General features: G+C 44.9%; 1 protein-coding gene across 5 annotated transcripts in view; it reads left to right on the top strand.

Annotated features, from left to right (window-relative positions):
• Nucleotides 1-6,369: 6,369 nt before the first annotated feature.
• LOC118314003 (probable phospholipid-transporting ATPase IM) overlaps nucleotides 6,370-15,103 on the top strand; it is a 26,165-nt gene continuing 17,431 nt past the window's right edge. For 2 of the 5 annotated variants that reach the window (XM_035640063.2, XM_035640059.2), the window contains exons 1-3: nucleotides 6,370-6,512; nucleotides 13,897-14,006; nucleotides 14,520-14,578. In XM_035640063.2, coding sequence (XP_035495956.1) covers nucleotides 13,964-14,006; nucleotides 14,520-14,578 — 102 coding nt within the window. In that variant the 5' untranslated portion in view covers nucleotides 6,370-6,512; nucleotides 13,897-13,963. Of the gene's footprint in view, nucleotides 6,513-6,544; nucleotides 6,569-6,794; nucleotides 6,937-9,787; nucleotides 9,814-13,896; nucleotides 14,007-14,519; nucleotides 14,579-15,103 lie in introns of those variants that run through there. The other 3 variants (XM_035640061.2, XM_035640062.2, XM_035640060.2) reach the window with 3 other exon arrangements.

Genomic DNA, 15,103 nt, shown 5'->3' with positions numbered 1-15,103 from the left:
TTTTTTAAGGTGGACTGGCACTGTTTGTTTTTTAAGGTGGAACACGCGGAACCTTTTTAACTTCACTGACATGTTTTGTTTTGTTTTTTTTAAATCTGGCTGATATTCATGGCCGGATAAACTAGGGCAAACTTTTGTCATCGGGCCCCCTGTTGGCCCCCAACTGTACAATGTAGATTCATATTTTATTTCTTTATTTTATTTCTATATTTGGACTGTTGTTCAGACAAAACAAGTAATTTGAATTTAATTTAGCTTCTGAGCCTAAAGACGCCTCTCGACTCTGCTGCTGCCGCGGTCTTCCCGTCAGCAAAAACTCAAGAGAAGACAAATAAATTTAGCATGAACCCCGTCTACTAGAGTCTATCGCCATGTTTGCTTTTCGCTCTTTGTGATGTTACCTGTGCCAACGAAGCTCCAAGGCACCCGTGTCCAAAAAAATGAAACGATTTTCAGCGAAGCTTTGTATCGGAGCTTGATTCGTTCGATCAAAATCACCTGACCGATGCCGTCCGAAGCGCAGCACATTGCGGAGGCCTGTACTGCGAAGCAGGATTTGCGGTTATCGAGGTAACTTCAGGTGTGACTCTGGTTTGTTTTTTTCCGTCCTACGAAAGCTGGTTTTCGTCTTACCGGGGATGGGTAAATCACCATGGTATAACTTAAGCTGAACGTGACGGCGCTAACCTCCTACCGGAGCAGGTGAAGTTCGATATAACAGATCAAAGACAGTCACCGTTCCAACTGCTGACCAATCAGATCGCTGGAAAAATCAGAGTCATCATTCTACAGGATCCTGACTGGGACAAAAGAGTTGAGAGTAACGTGACGAATAATAAAGCGCAGCAGATATTGAGCTCAACAGTGACTGCCCACTTTCGTACACTCGATAATATTTCATCAAATTATTTAAAGAGTTTTAAGCCTGGAACCAAGAAAATAAACCACAACATGAATCGCTACTAAAAAACATTTTATTCGGAGAAAAAAAAATTGGGGAAATGGAAAAAGGATAAGGGTACAGGAATGACTGCATGATTAATTAACTAATTCATTACACCATTTAACTATTTTGAGAAGGATGTAGCACTATAGAAAACCATTCTGTAGCTGGATATGACCTTTCTGACAAGAGTATGTTAGTGCAAAATTTTGCCTGAGAGAATAAAATTAAGTAAAAAAAAAAAAAGATGTTTAAGAAAATGAACAACTACAAGAGTCAAATAATCTCAGTAGTCACTGTATGATTTTATTCTGGATTTCCCACTTTTCCCAGTGTTGTTTTCTTTACTGAAGACAGAGCTCCCTCTTGTGGTCAAACTATGAACAGTCTGCACGGTTCATAATTGTGAAAATTGTTAAAATAAAATAAGTGGCATTAAAATAAAGCATGTTAACTTCCCCATTAGTTTTTTTTCATCTCAATTGCTTAAGCACACTCATGGAAAGTGGGATCCACTTGATCTTCATCGTCACCTTAGCACGGCAGAAGTCTTCTCTCACAAATGTCTTAACACTTTTTTGTTGGGTTCATGCATTTTTTTTTCACACTCTTTCCAAACAGTTAACAAAGATCTCATACAAAGATCTCATACAAAGACCATTAACAAACCAACCTGTGTGAACGCCATGTATTCACCATGGCAACACGCAGAGCCCGCCGTAACCTTTATGGGGGCCCTAAGCAGAATTTTGATTTGAGGGGGCCCCCATCCAGGGCCGCTTCTTGGCAAGGGCTGCAAGATTGGATGGAAATGATGGATATTATTGATTAAATAAGCACTAAGCACAATATTACATGGTACCAAAACCATTAGTAATGTACGGAAGATTATTAGGGCCAAACATAAGAAAGAAGATTTAAAAAAAAAAAAACCATTTCAAGAATAAAGTGGAAAATTGTGACGGAAGACATTTTCGGCAGCACCAAACAACCGGATGTTGATGTTTTGCTAGCCAGTTTACTAAGCTAACGCTAGCTGCTAACCAAGTTGTAGAGTTTACGATATTATTATTGACAGGCTGAATCTGTTGGGAAACTATGCGGTGACAACGGGTGTTTGCACGCGAACGTCGACGTGTGTCCTGACGCGATAACGTTCTATTGCAAACAACCGTTAATGAATTTTGAGAGGCGTGCTAGGCCCTAGGCCAAATTATGACTGGGTGATAATGAATTGAATTTGGACTTACTTTATGACCATGATACATTTTTAATAAACAGCTGATCAGCTGGTCACCCTCCCCGGCCGGTCGTGTACAACGGGGGACACTGGTTCGCGTCATCCCTGCGGCGGCCCCCTGACATTCTGCGCCCTGGGGGCAACGACGGCATATGTCGCCCTTGCCAAGAAGCGGCCCTGGATGGGGGCCCCCCGAATCCAAATTCTGCTTAGAGCCCCCATAAAGGTTACTGCGGGCTCTGCGTGTTGCCATGGTGAATACATGGCGTTCACACAGGGACACCGGAAATCGCTTTCCCCTTATCCCATTAGCCTATATGTGAGGTCACGGTGTATAGGCTATTCTATTTGACGCCCTTTCCATTTGATTTCCGTTTAATACCTTTGTTTCCGTGACGTCACGGCGACGGGATCAAGCGCGGTCGCTTTGTGACGTCACGAGGACGTGACCCAAAATTAAAATAGAGCGAGCGAGCGAGCGAGTGAGCGAGCGCCGGCGAACAGACGAGCGCCCGAGCTGCAGCGACAGGTGGCAAATGGATCCCGAGAAGAGCCTCACCTGGGGCAAACACTTCCACATCGACCCGTTTAAAAACACCTCCCTCTGCGTGTCGGAGACCGAGATCCAGACCAGGATGAAGAAGTCCTACCAGCTCCGGCTGGCCACGAAGGTGGCCGAGAGGAGGCGCATGCTCGTAGTCGAGCGCTTGCAGGAGAACAGCGCAACGACGACGGCGGAGAAGGCGAGCCAGACCGCCTTGACGTGGGAGGACATGGAGGACCGCCACCAGCGCTTCGTGCGCTCCATCCAGCTGCTGCAGACGCTGCTCGGCGACGAGCGGCGGCTGGGCGAGACTTGCGAGGCCGAGGCCCGCACCAGGGACCGCGCGCGCAAGAAGCGGAGCAAGGAGCTCGCGGAGCTGCTGGACGCGCTCGGCGAACCGGTGCTGCGGGAGATGGAGGAGCAGGGCCGCGGGTCGAGCCAGCCGCCGAGGGCCAAGGCGCGCAAGAGGAGCCCCGACTGACCCCTGTGAGGGAGGCGAGGGGCCAGTGGATGTAAGCATGAGTTTGTTCTGTTTCTCTCCCGGAGGCACTTTATCTTTGAACAACTTTTAACTTCGACTGATGTTAGCCAGGAAATGATTGATTGAATGAGCAATAAGCACAATATTACATCATAGCAAAACCATTAGTAATGTACGGAAGGTTATTAGGGCCAAACATCGAAAATTGAAGACATTTTCAGCAGCACCAAACAACCGGATGTTGATGTTTTGCTAGCCAGTTTGCTAAGCTAACGCTAGCCGCTAACCAAGTTGTAAAGTTTACGATATTATTATTGACAGGCTGAATCTGTTGGGAAACGATGCGGTGACAACGGGTGTTTGCACGTGAATGTCGACGTGTGTCCTGACGCGATAGCGTTCAATTGCGAACAACCGTCAATGCATTTAGAGAGGCGCAGTTACCTGAGCTAGCGTAGCTTCGCTAACGTTGGTTAACGTGGATGTGTGTCAGCTGAACTGGGACCACAACACGGACGTTTAGGGCCATTTCGACTTTAATCTCGACATTTCAACTTTATTGTCGAAATGTTAAATACATTTCCCCCCTGATTTTTCTTCTTCTTATGCCTGGCCCTAATACTCTTCCGTAGTAATGAGAATACAATATTAATAGAAATTAATTGAATATGTAACAATTACCAGTATGATATCAGTATAACTGTATCAATATTTAGTCACTCTCAGTTTCTCACTATTGTTCAGGTGCTCTCTCTCTCTCTCTCTCTCTCTCTCTCTCTCTCTCTCTCTCTCTCTCTCTCTCAACCCAACCTGTCGAGGCATATTTGCCGACCACCCAGAGTTTCTCCTTGTTAAATGAAAGAAGTTTTTCCTCGCCACTGTCGCCAAAGAGCTCGCTCGTTGGGGGGAAACGCTGGGTTTTCTGCGCTGCCACCGATTCAGATTTAACACTGACCGTCAATAACCCAAAATAAGAGGAACAGCTGTGAACTGTGAAAGACTGACATTGAAAATTAAATCATGAAATTAATGAATCATAATCCATTCGAAGTTTTTTTTTGTTCTGCTGTAATCGTTAGTCAAGCAAGATCAGAGAATGTTTGGTTCAAAACACGCAGGGAAAGACCTACCCCCAATTAAAAAAAGATAGAATATAAATATATATATATATCTTACTTTTTTTTTTTCATACAAGAAAATAAAATACCAGCGGTACGTCTCAGGCCGAGATATGATAAGAATGAACTCGATCCACGTCTCATGGAATTTCAAAAGATGGCGGGCAACGACGTAACATCTGACACATTTTCCTCTGATTTTACACTTTTAAAGCGCGTAAATGCTGCGTTTAAATTTAAATCTGGTTAGGGTTGGGGTTGTAGTTAGGATCAGGTGAAGGGTTCACTGTCGTTGCAGACTGAAGTTAACATCAAACGACAAATTTTTCAGAACCTTTCAAAACGACGGTTTTAAAAATAAATAATCACGAAAAGAGAAAACTCCGGAGCAGAAGGTGCCGAGATAATGCGCCTGGGTACGAAAGAACGACGACGGCGATGAAGAAGAGTGTGTACAACCAATCACGTTGTGATATCGATCCCTGGAACACGGCCTCAACCATGGCTCTGGAACCAAGACGATTCCAAGTTCGATTCCCGGTCAGGTCTTGGCTAAACAAAAATCCAGCGTGTGCCCTTAAAGGCAAGGACCGTAATCTGGACCTGCCTACCTCTGATATGTTACAGATTATTGTAAGTTGCTTTGGACAAAGGTGTCAGCGAAACAAATGTAATGCCAGCAGGACGTCTACTCGTAACGGTGTTGTCTTTTGTTTTTATAGTATAACCCGCCTCTCCTGGACCACTGACTGCCCGACGGGCAGCCCACACTTTGTGATTGTCTGACATGGTGGTGAGTGGAACAGGAGTTCCACTGTGCTGTCTCCTTTTCCTGTTCACCTTTGCACACCACAGACTTTCACCACACCCCAACTGTGAGTGGTGCCACTTGCAGAAGGGTTTTCTGACAACTACTGGTCGGGTGTGCGAGGGATGGACGGACGGGAGGGGGAGTATACAGAGCGCCGGCCGGCCGACGGGTTTGTGGAGTGGGCGGGAAGAAATCACCTGCGGCTGAATGTGGACAAGACCGGAGAGATGGTGATGGACTTCAGGAGGTGGAGACGGTGGAGGACGTCAGATTCTAACATGGACAACAGATGCATGGCTCTGTACAAGAATGGGGGATGAGCAGACTCTACTTCCAGAGGAAGCTGAGCTCCTTGGAGATGTTGCTGTCACAACGACCGTTACAGGAAATCTTACCTGCCACAAGACATTAGACCCGGGGTGTCAAACTCTTTTTCACCCCTGGTCCACATCAGCATTATGGTTGCCCCTCAAAGGGCCGGTTGTAACTGCAAGACTGTTTGAATGTAATTACTCCTTGACATACTGTTAAACAGTTTTATAACGCAAAAGCCCGGCATATTTGCACATCCATGTTACTCCATGTTCTCATGCACACCTCTGGCAACGTCCTTATTCTTTATATATTTATTTTGCAATTCTTATATTTCTACATTTGTGTTTCTTATATTTTTGTGAATTTTGTAAGGTGTGCTGTGTGACTGATGCCTGTTGCTGTAACACTGGAAGTTCCCATCTTGGGATCAATAAAGTATCTATCTATATTTCTATCGTATCTATTTATCTATCTATCGATCTATAACAATAGATTTCTTCTGAGTTGTAGAGTCTTTAAAGTGATGCAACAAAGGTGAAATTTCTCAAAAGGGAATCTTTGTGTAACTATGTGTCATATCCACGTTCACCCACCAGGGCTCAGAGTTGACCTACACTTCACACGGAGTTGACCCCCAAACTTCTTACGTTTGGCTCAATCGCATCGCTCGACCCAGCGTGTCGTTGTCTCTCCTCAGACCCCTTGTTCCAAATTTCACTTTCGCCATTTAAGATGAATTAATAATAGAGTTGAACATTTTTAAACAAAGAAATTGCGTCCACGGGGGGATGGGGGGGCTGGGAGGAGGGGACTATAGCGAGGGGAGGGGAGGGGAGGGGAATGCATGAGAGGGAGGGGTGTAGTGGAAGAGGCGGAGGAGGAAACTAGAGGGAGGGGAGGGGAATGCATGAGAGAGGGAGGGGAGTAGTGGAAGAGGCGGAGGAGGTGGGAAGCCAGGAGGAAAACATTAGCCCCTTGTTTTTCCTCCTCATAGTTTGGGAAACTTTTCAGTTCTCAGCCCCGGACGCACGCGGCGCACCCTCCGGAGCCAGGACGCACGGTAAGAAGACGCGCTGACCTCGGAGGGTTTGGAGAGGGTCGTTGGGGGGGTTCAAGGTAAAAAGCCCTGAGCAGTGAGCGAGTGAGTGAGTCAGTGAGTGAGTTTGAGATGTGAAAAGGCAGAGATGAAGGTGAAAGGGGGCAGACAGACCGAACAGGAAGCCCATGCTGTTCCTCGTCGTCAGGGACGGGTGGTCAGTAGAAGAGGGAGGAAGCCACAACTCCGCTGCACGTTCTTTCTTCTTCTTCTTCCTCCCCTCCTCTTTCACGACAGCAGCGTGTTACTTCTGTGTGTAGTGCAGTGTTTCATAATGTATTGTAGGATCATATTGTGTATTATACCGCCGGTGTGTCTCCACATGGCATCCTGGTGATCAAGGATGTTTCTTGGAAACGGTCACAGACGCCCTGGATGTCGGTGAACGGTGAGATCAGACAGTGATGTCGGTTGTGAGTAATGCATCACAATGCAGTGGAACACCCACTCATGTCCTGTACAGGTGATAACACAGATATTTTTTTAATCTAACTAAGTAGAAAGTAGTAGTAGTATAAGTAGTTTAATGGTGCTCATAGTTCAGTGGGAAATTAGGCATCCACTAGAAATCATAAAGTCATGAATCACTTGGCCTACAGACGTTTAAAGTTAAAAAAGTTACAAAGCTTTCACTGTTCTCAGAGTCCAATGTGACCTCTTCTAATGTCATGATTTGTTCGACCCACAATCCAAAATGCAATAATATTCCAGCAATTTGAGTTTTGTTTTTTTTGGCCCACCCCAAAAAATGGCTTTAAAGGTTGAGCCATCACCAAAGTAGTCGCGGATGACTCTTCTGTCGATAGACCAATCGGTTAATCGCATAGCAGCTTTGGGTCTGGAATGTACGATACATATCATATCACATACAGTCGTTATTTTTGTGCATTTTAGACTAATACGAATACGAATGAAGAGGCGTACCACCAACAGGCTCCCGCCAAAATGAGTGTTGCCGCTTTTGTGGGAGAAAAGTCTGAAAATATCGGGTCCTTTTTTCCGTCGAACGCTCGTCCGTCAGCGGCAGCCATCTTGCTCGTTCACGAAAGTCGCTTGTCTTTAAACCCCGCCCATTAATAGATAATCGCTTGTGATTGGACCGGCAAGATTTCCTGCCGGAGGGGAAAACACTTCCCCAATGGAGGTGGATCCAGGCCGCATAGACTGGCAGAGCGAATCAAACCAGCTCCCCGAATTCGTCTCGTGCGCATGTCGTTGATTCACTTTGTTTGTGACGGACGAGACCAGTCGCACGGAAATCGTTCCCGGGACTTTCAGGCGACGGGTGGCACATGGGTAGAGCGCCTACTGAAAATGTCCAGGGCAACACTTGCAGATATTTGTCACACATATATATATATATATATATATATATATATATATATATATATATATATATATATATATATATATATATATATATATATACAGCCGCCTCCGGAAAAAGTTCCGAAAAACGTGCACGTCTGAAAGCAGCTATATTGTGTCAGTGTTGTTGGAGCGATGTGACGCTGCGTCTGCCGCGGCACAAAAGAGTCTTTATGCCACGTGAAGCGGATTATTAAGGTCAATCAAAATGTCTGCTCGTTTATCAGGTAAGATGAGAGGAGGCGTGGCTCCTGTGGCCCGAGAGGTCAGGTGAATAATTCAGGGGGTTCGATTGTTCGAGGCCTTTTCGCTGTAACGCTCCGGGCTCTTGCTCAGAGCGCTGACACTGTATTGTTCCTTTTGTGTCTCTGAACTGCATCTCACTTTCTTCTTGTTGTCGGCGTCGCCTTGTCAGCGTCTGTCTGACATCGGTGGCAGCGAGGGGTCACCAGGTGATATATATACGTATATATATATATATATACACACATCTCTATTCAACACATGCAGTCGAGTCCCAAAATCAGTTCACGTCTTATTCCTTCTGAAAAAGGCACAATTCTCCCACGACGAACAAAAATGTAGTTCCTTTCCCACGGTGGAGTCACTTTAACTCCCAGACGTGGACGAGAGAGAGTGAACACACAGAAAAACGTCTCATTTCACTCGGAGTCAGAACTACTGAGAAAAACTGACACTAATCTGTGACTCACAGATTTATAAAAAAAAAAAAAAACCCCACCACCATGAGTTGATTCAGCCTGGTTGTCAGTTACTTTGACATTTATTCTGCGGTCAGTCAGTTGAACACAGTGTTTCACAGGAATGAGGAATAAGGTGTATCATTGACCTCCAATGACCCCTGCTTGGCATTATAATATAAAATACCGATTAAAAAGTTCTTTTTTTTAATTAAAATTAATTTCCAGTGTCTCCACTGCCATTGAATTTGGCCAATTCAATGGGGGGGGGGGGGGGGGGGGGGGGGGGGATACTGGAATATATTGACCCACAGGAATAAGGAACAAGGAGATAATGTAGGATATCGAAATGTTTGGCGGGCTTTGCCTCTGGTGTGATCTAATTGTTGGATATATAGATATATCTATATATATATATAGTGGACGGCAATGATCGACACTGGGATAAAAAGCGACTGCGGTCCAGGGGCGTTACGTGTGTGGGACGGTGGCCCCTTCCCTGCTTCCTATTCCCTACTGCCGGTGCTCCGTCCAGTCTTTCCACTGCTACACGCCTGTAATGTTTAGTGGCTTCATCGATCTGTCCACTCACAGTCGAGATAGACTTTATGAAGACATTACATTCACTTCCTGGAGACTTGACAGGAACCATAATCCAACCCTTTAAAACACACCTTCACCTGAAAACGCGTGTGCACAGTGAATACATGAATGAGAATATAGTATGAAGTCGATGTGTATCAGTTTCATGCGATCGAGGCTGAACGGGAGAAAAACCCGACAAGCCAAAACAAATAATGGTGGTTCATTGGCACAGAAAAACCGAAACCAAAAAGGCCGTTCAACAGTTCATGTTGTAACCGCTGAAGAGACAGAAAACGTGAGGTTCACCTCGGACAGAATTTGTGTAATCCACCTTTTCAATATCACACGAGCTGCTGGGCAATTGGCAAGAGCTCGCGACCACTGCTGCTTCCTCTGATCACTTAGTTCCTGTAACAGATTTCTCTCATTTGCACAATCAACCGCTGCAGTTTGTTTTTGACTCTGCCCTCCCGCCCTCCCTCCCTCCTTCCTTTGTATGGGGATGATAATCTTATTGGCCAATAATCGGAGGTGTTTGGTAACAACGCAGGATGAACTGCATAATTCACGGAGGGAGTTCTTGGAAGGGCCGACACAATGATGGTGATGAAGTAAGTCCTTCCTTTTGAGTAAGGCCGGCCCGGCAACTGACAAACTAATTTATTGATTCCTCTGCAGATTATTGACGTGATTAATTGTCTTTATTAGTCAGAAACCCAAAGTTAAAAAATAACTGTTTGAATTTTCTACAGCTGAAAGTGACATTCAGTGTCTTGTGTTGGCCGACCACGAGACAAAGTCCTGTCATGGAAGAATACAAAGAAGATTTGTTTTTGCCATTTTTTGCTTTTGACAGACTTGAATGATGAAAGTTGCAGATTACGGTTCTGTTGGCGACTAACCGGCTAATCGACTGATAACGGCGGCTGCGAGTCCTTCGATAGGCAACTTTACCGCCTAGGGTCAGGTCGTTCTGAAGCATACAGTGTGTATGGGACAAGCTATTATTAGCTATCAGCCTGAGAAGACAAGTGCCTGCTGACAGAGATGCAACAGAGAACGTAGGCGGGTGGATTGTGGAATGCTGAGAACCTCCGGAAAATCCAAGCTGGTCGTCGTGTTTCTCATAAGATTCAAACTTCTGAGTTCGTCACAGAATATCTCTGCAAGGTTCAGGCAACTTTCCTTTAATCATGGATGTTCCCCTGATCCCTGAGGAACAGGGGACAACGGGTTCAGATGAACCCTGAGCCTCTGTTTGGAACGACCATTAATATTTCTTGTTGCAAAGTGACAAAGCTGTGAATGTAATGACGACTACTCAGAGATGCAAAACAGCCGAAGGTGTTTGACCGCGGTGACAAAGAGATGCAAAACATGAAAGAGACAAAAATCACCTATAAAGAGACACAAAACAACTACAACGAGACTCTAAACAACTACACAAAACAACTACAACTACTCAAAACAACTACAACGAGACTCTAAACAACTACTCAAAACAACTACAACGAGACTCTAAACAACTACACAAAACAACTACAACTACTCAAAACAACTACAACGAGACTCAAAACAACTACAACTACACAAAACAACTACAAAGAGACTCTAAACAACTACAAAGAGACTCTAAACAACTACAAAGAGACTCTAAACAACTACACAAAACAACTACAACTACACAAAACAACTACAACTACACAAAACAACTACAACTACTCAAAACAACTACAACTACACAAAACAACTACAACTACTCAAAACAACTACAACTACACAAAACAACTACAAAGAGACACAAAACAACTACAACGAGACTCTAAACAACTACAACGAGACTCAAAACAACTACAACGAGACTCTAAACAACTACAACGAGACTCAAAACAACTACAACGAGACTCAAAACAACTACAACGAGACTCACGACGACTATGACAACACCAAACAGGGCCGTGGTCTTGCTGTGTCTCGTTCAGTCTTGGTGTCTTGCTCTTGTCGGAGGGTCGGGAGGCCTTGAACATGTTTTTGTCCAGGGAGCTGTCGGCTCTCCGTCCACGGCCTTTAACGCCTTGTAGCCTGAGCAGCTCCTACAGGCGATGTTTCACAGCCACGAAGAGCTTCTCCAGCGCAGCGACTGCTTGGAGAAAGTGAAACCTCCTGCAGACTGCAGACCTTTCTCTCCGCACTTGACAAAAGACACGTACGGAGGAAACTGTCGGTTATGGCTGATCTACAGAAACTATTACGCAACAACCCCCCCCCCCCCCACACACACACACACAAACACACAGTAGTTTCAAGTAGGTGCGTCCTTGTACAAGTCAAACACAACAGTCAGTAACACAGCTGTGAGTGTCACATTGTTGTGCTGGGGGTAATGTTTAATAAGAGCAGGAAGTCCCGCTGTCGTCATTATGAACGCATACACGCTTTCCTTTCAGCTGCAGTGAAGTTGGTCAGTTTTGATAATGGGCCCCTGTTCAGTGGAGAAACCGGAGATCGGTGATCGGACAGGACACCCATTCATCCCTGTGACCTCCGACCTGCTGAGCCAGTCACAGGTGACTGGGACACTAGGTTACTGTTTCCCACCTTTGTTTGCCTGGAGTAACAGTTTGTGTTGAGTATTTGTTGTGTGCACTTTGGAGAGTAAATTGGCCGAGAGAAAGCTTTGTGTGTGTGTGTGTGTGTGTGTGTGTGTGTGTGTGTGTGTGTGTGAGTGTGTGTGTGTGTGTGTGTGTGAGTGTGTGTGTGTGTGTGTGTGTGTGTGTGTGTGTGTGTGAGTGTGTGTGTGTGTGTGTGTGTGTGTGTGTGTGTGTGTGTGAGTGTGTGTGTGTGTGTGTGTGTGTGTGTGTGTGTGTCATTGCCATGTCATTGTCGAAGGTGGTTTAAGTTAAACCACAACTTGTTCTGATTCAAATGTCACACAGTTTGTACTTGTACCTTCCGACATTACTTTATTATTGGTGTAGTTTAATTCCGAAGCTCAGTAACTTTTAAATCACCATGTTTATGTTTCATGAGATTTATTTTTGCATGTTTTTTTTTTATTATCACACATACGTTTCACCCCAGATTGGCATTTTGCAATCCACGCTACTGAAATCCACCTTCACCGCCTAACGTCTCCGTTGAATCGACGGCGTACGCTCGACACGAAGACGCTTCTTTTCTGCGTTGCAGTAATTTCAGAAAAAAACAGTAAATGCTCCAAACTCCAAAATGATCCGAGCGAGATCTAACCAGTCAAGCTGATGTTGGCAGAGCGTCAATCCTAAGCAGAAGCATAAAACGTGCGTTAAACCATTAATTTAAACTATTTTTTCCATAATTGTTCATTAATCTATGAATAAAATAACAATTCGTTTTTACATTTAATGATTAAAATGACTCAAATACCGTTATTATGTTATGTTTTTACGATGTTAATTCTATATTGCATCAGACTGGACGAGCACTTGTTGGAGGCTAATTTACGTAAAAGATGATTCTGGTGTGATCTTCTTGAATACAGTAATCCTTTCTAAATGTGTATAGGTGCCAGCGTAAGATGACTCCTTTGATGCAGGATCAGGATATAACGGATGTATTAATAGAGGCCTTTGTTCCATCTTGACGATGAATGTAGTCCAACGGCTCGGAGACGTCCCTCGGTATTTTGGCTGCAGAATTAACTGCGTGGTTAATTCAGTGGAGTTTTTTTCCTAGTGAATGAATATGGTGGACTGTTTGCCCAGAGTTCGGACATTCACAAAAGAGTTCCAAGAGTGTTCGTGGGGTCTTGTCGATGTACTTCTGCATGTACAGTAAACTCAAGGCCAAAGTGTACAAAACACAACAGGGGTACGCAGACGTACACACTGTCCGGTCCGTGTGTCATGGCACGATGTGTGTGTGTGTGTGTGTGTGTGTGTGTGTGTGTGTTTGTCTGCCTGGTTTTTTTCCCCCCTGTTAAAACACACACATTCTTCAACAAATACATGTGGTTGATATTTAAAGCTCCGACGCTCACGTCATGTTGGCAGCCAACGCTGAGCGGCGGGATCTAAAAAAAACTCCCAACCTTTTCCTGTCCGGGAATCCTCAACTCACACACACACACACACACACACACACACACACACACACACACACACACACACACACACACACACACACACAGACTCTCGCCCTCTCTTTCCTGTTTCGCCCTCTGTCACGACCACATTATCACTTAATTAATACAAAATTGTTTTTTCATGCAATTTTCCCCGCTGGAATTTTTGGGCATCGCATATTTCCATACACACACACACACACATGTGCACACACACACACACATGTGCACACACACACAACCTTTTACTTCCTACAACACGATAAGAGGTCGCATTGCGATTGGTTGTACGGCAGATTTTTGTATTTTCACGTTTCCTCTGACGGAGGCAGATATTTGATATCTTCATTTTGATGGGTTGTCCCTGGGGCAGATTGATTTATTGTAACAACGTGTTTTCATGTTACAATAGGCCACATAGGACATGGCGGGTTATTCTCCAGGGGGCTGCTGATGACGTGATGTGTCAGTGATGGAGGGCTGAAGGCACCAGAGTCAAAGGGCCGGAGACGGGGAACCTCCGTCTGAGTCACTCTGCCCCAGATTTATCCTTTGTTCAGCGGCAGTGTCACGTCTCGCTCTCTCCTCACAGACTGGCGTGATGGACAGATAACAGAAAGAAGGAGGAGGAGGAGGAGGAGGAGAAGAAGAAGAAGAAGATGTCTTTCTTTGGCCTGGACTGTGTCCGGAAGAAAGAGGAAGGTACGAGTGGCACGGGCTTTTCGCTCAAGGTCCACAGGTTTCGAACCACTGCGATTGAAGCTGTCGAGTTCGTACGTTTCACCTTTATTAAGTTATCAAGGGCATTTTGAATGAGTTGCTCAGAAAACCAATGACTTGTCTTTTCCAAAGTCTACATGTCTACCAGAGCTCGGAAACTCTCATCCGCAGACTAGGAAGAAGGAGCGCCCGAGGAGACCTCACTGCAAGATGCAACGCTCTGAAATGAACCAATGGAGGATTATTATTTTCGTAGTAATAGTATACGAATGGTGCTAGTATAACTGCTTCCCTCCCAAAATACTATCACCTCTTACCCGAGGACCTCTCTACGGTCAAAGATGGATTCGTGCAATTCTGTCCGATAAGTTAGATTCAGCAGTTGAAATGTGCCATAAAATGTTTCCATAGTCGAAAAACGTGACGTCTGCTGATGCTTGTCAGTTCATATGTACGGTATATCGACGGTTATCCCTTCTGTCTCTTCCTCATCAGAGCTGGAGAGGAATCTCCGTGCCAACGACAGAGAGTACAACCTGTCCTTTAAATATGCAGTGAGTGCCAGCCGTCGATTACTAACCTCCTGAAAAATACTAATAGAAAAAACTGTTGTTATTTTTTACACATTTTGTCAGTTCAGTTATTGACCAGGGGAACTCTCGGGTGGGGGGGGGGGGGGGGGGGGACTCAGCCTCAGACTCAGGCTGTTGCTGCCGTCAAGGTCGAAACACGAGTCACCGACTTATTAACTTTACAGGAAGTAAAACAAGCGAGATGGTTACAGCTTTGTGAACACACACACACACACACACACACACACACACACACATACACTTTGATGTTTGACACGCTTCCATTCAAGCCAGAGACTTATCAGAGCAAACAGAGAGAGAGAGTTCAGCGGACGCCCGACGACGTCTGAATGTCAAAACCTCTTGTTGTTATTCAGAAAAGGGAAAAGAAAAAAGAAAAACTGTAGTCAGCCACTAGTAAGTTATCGATTAGCTATTGTTTTCAATGTACTACCGAAGAATCATCATGGAATAATTCAAAGAAATCTAAAGAAATTGGACAGTGAA

The sequence above is a fragment of the Scophthalmus maximus genome, chromosome 19 (assembly GCF_022379125.1).
Source record: "Scophthalmus maximus strain ysfricsl-2021 chromosome 19, ASM2237912v1, whole genome shotgun sequence".
Classification (NCBI taxonomy): Eukaryota; Metazoa; Chordata; class Actinopteri; order Pleuronectiformes; family Scophthalmidae; genus Scophthalmus; species Scophthalmus maximus.
The sequence above is the reverse complement of the archived record's forward strand: the minus strand, read 5'-3'. Positions and strand labels throughout refer to the sequence as shown.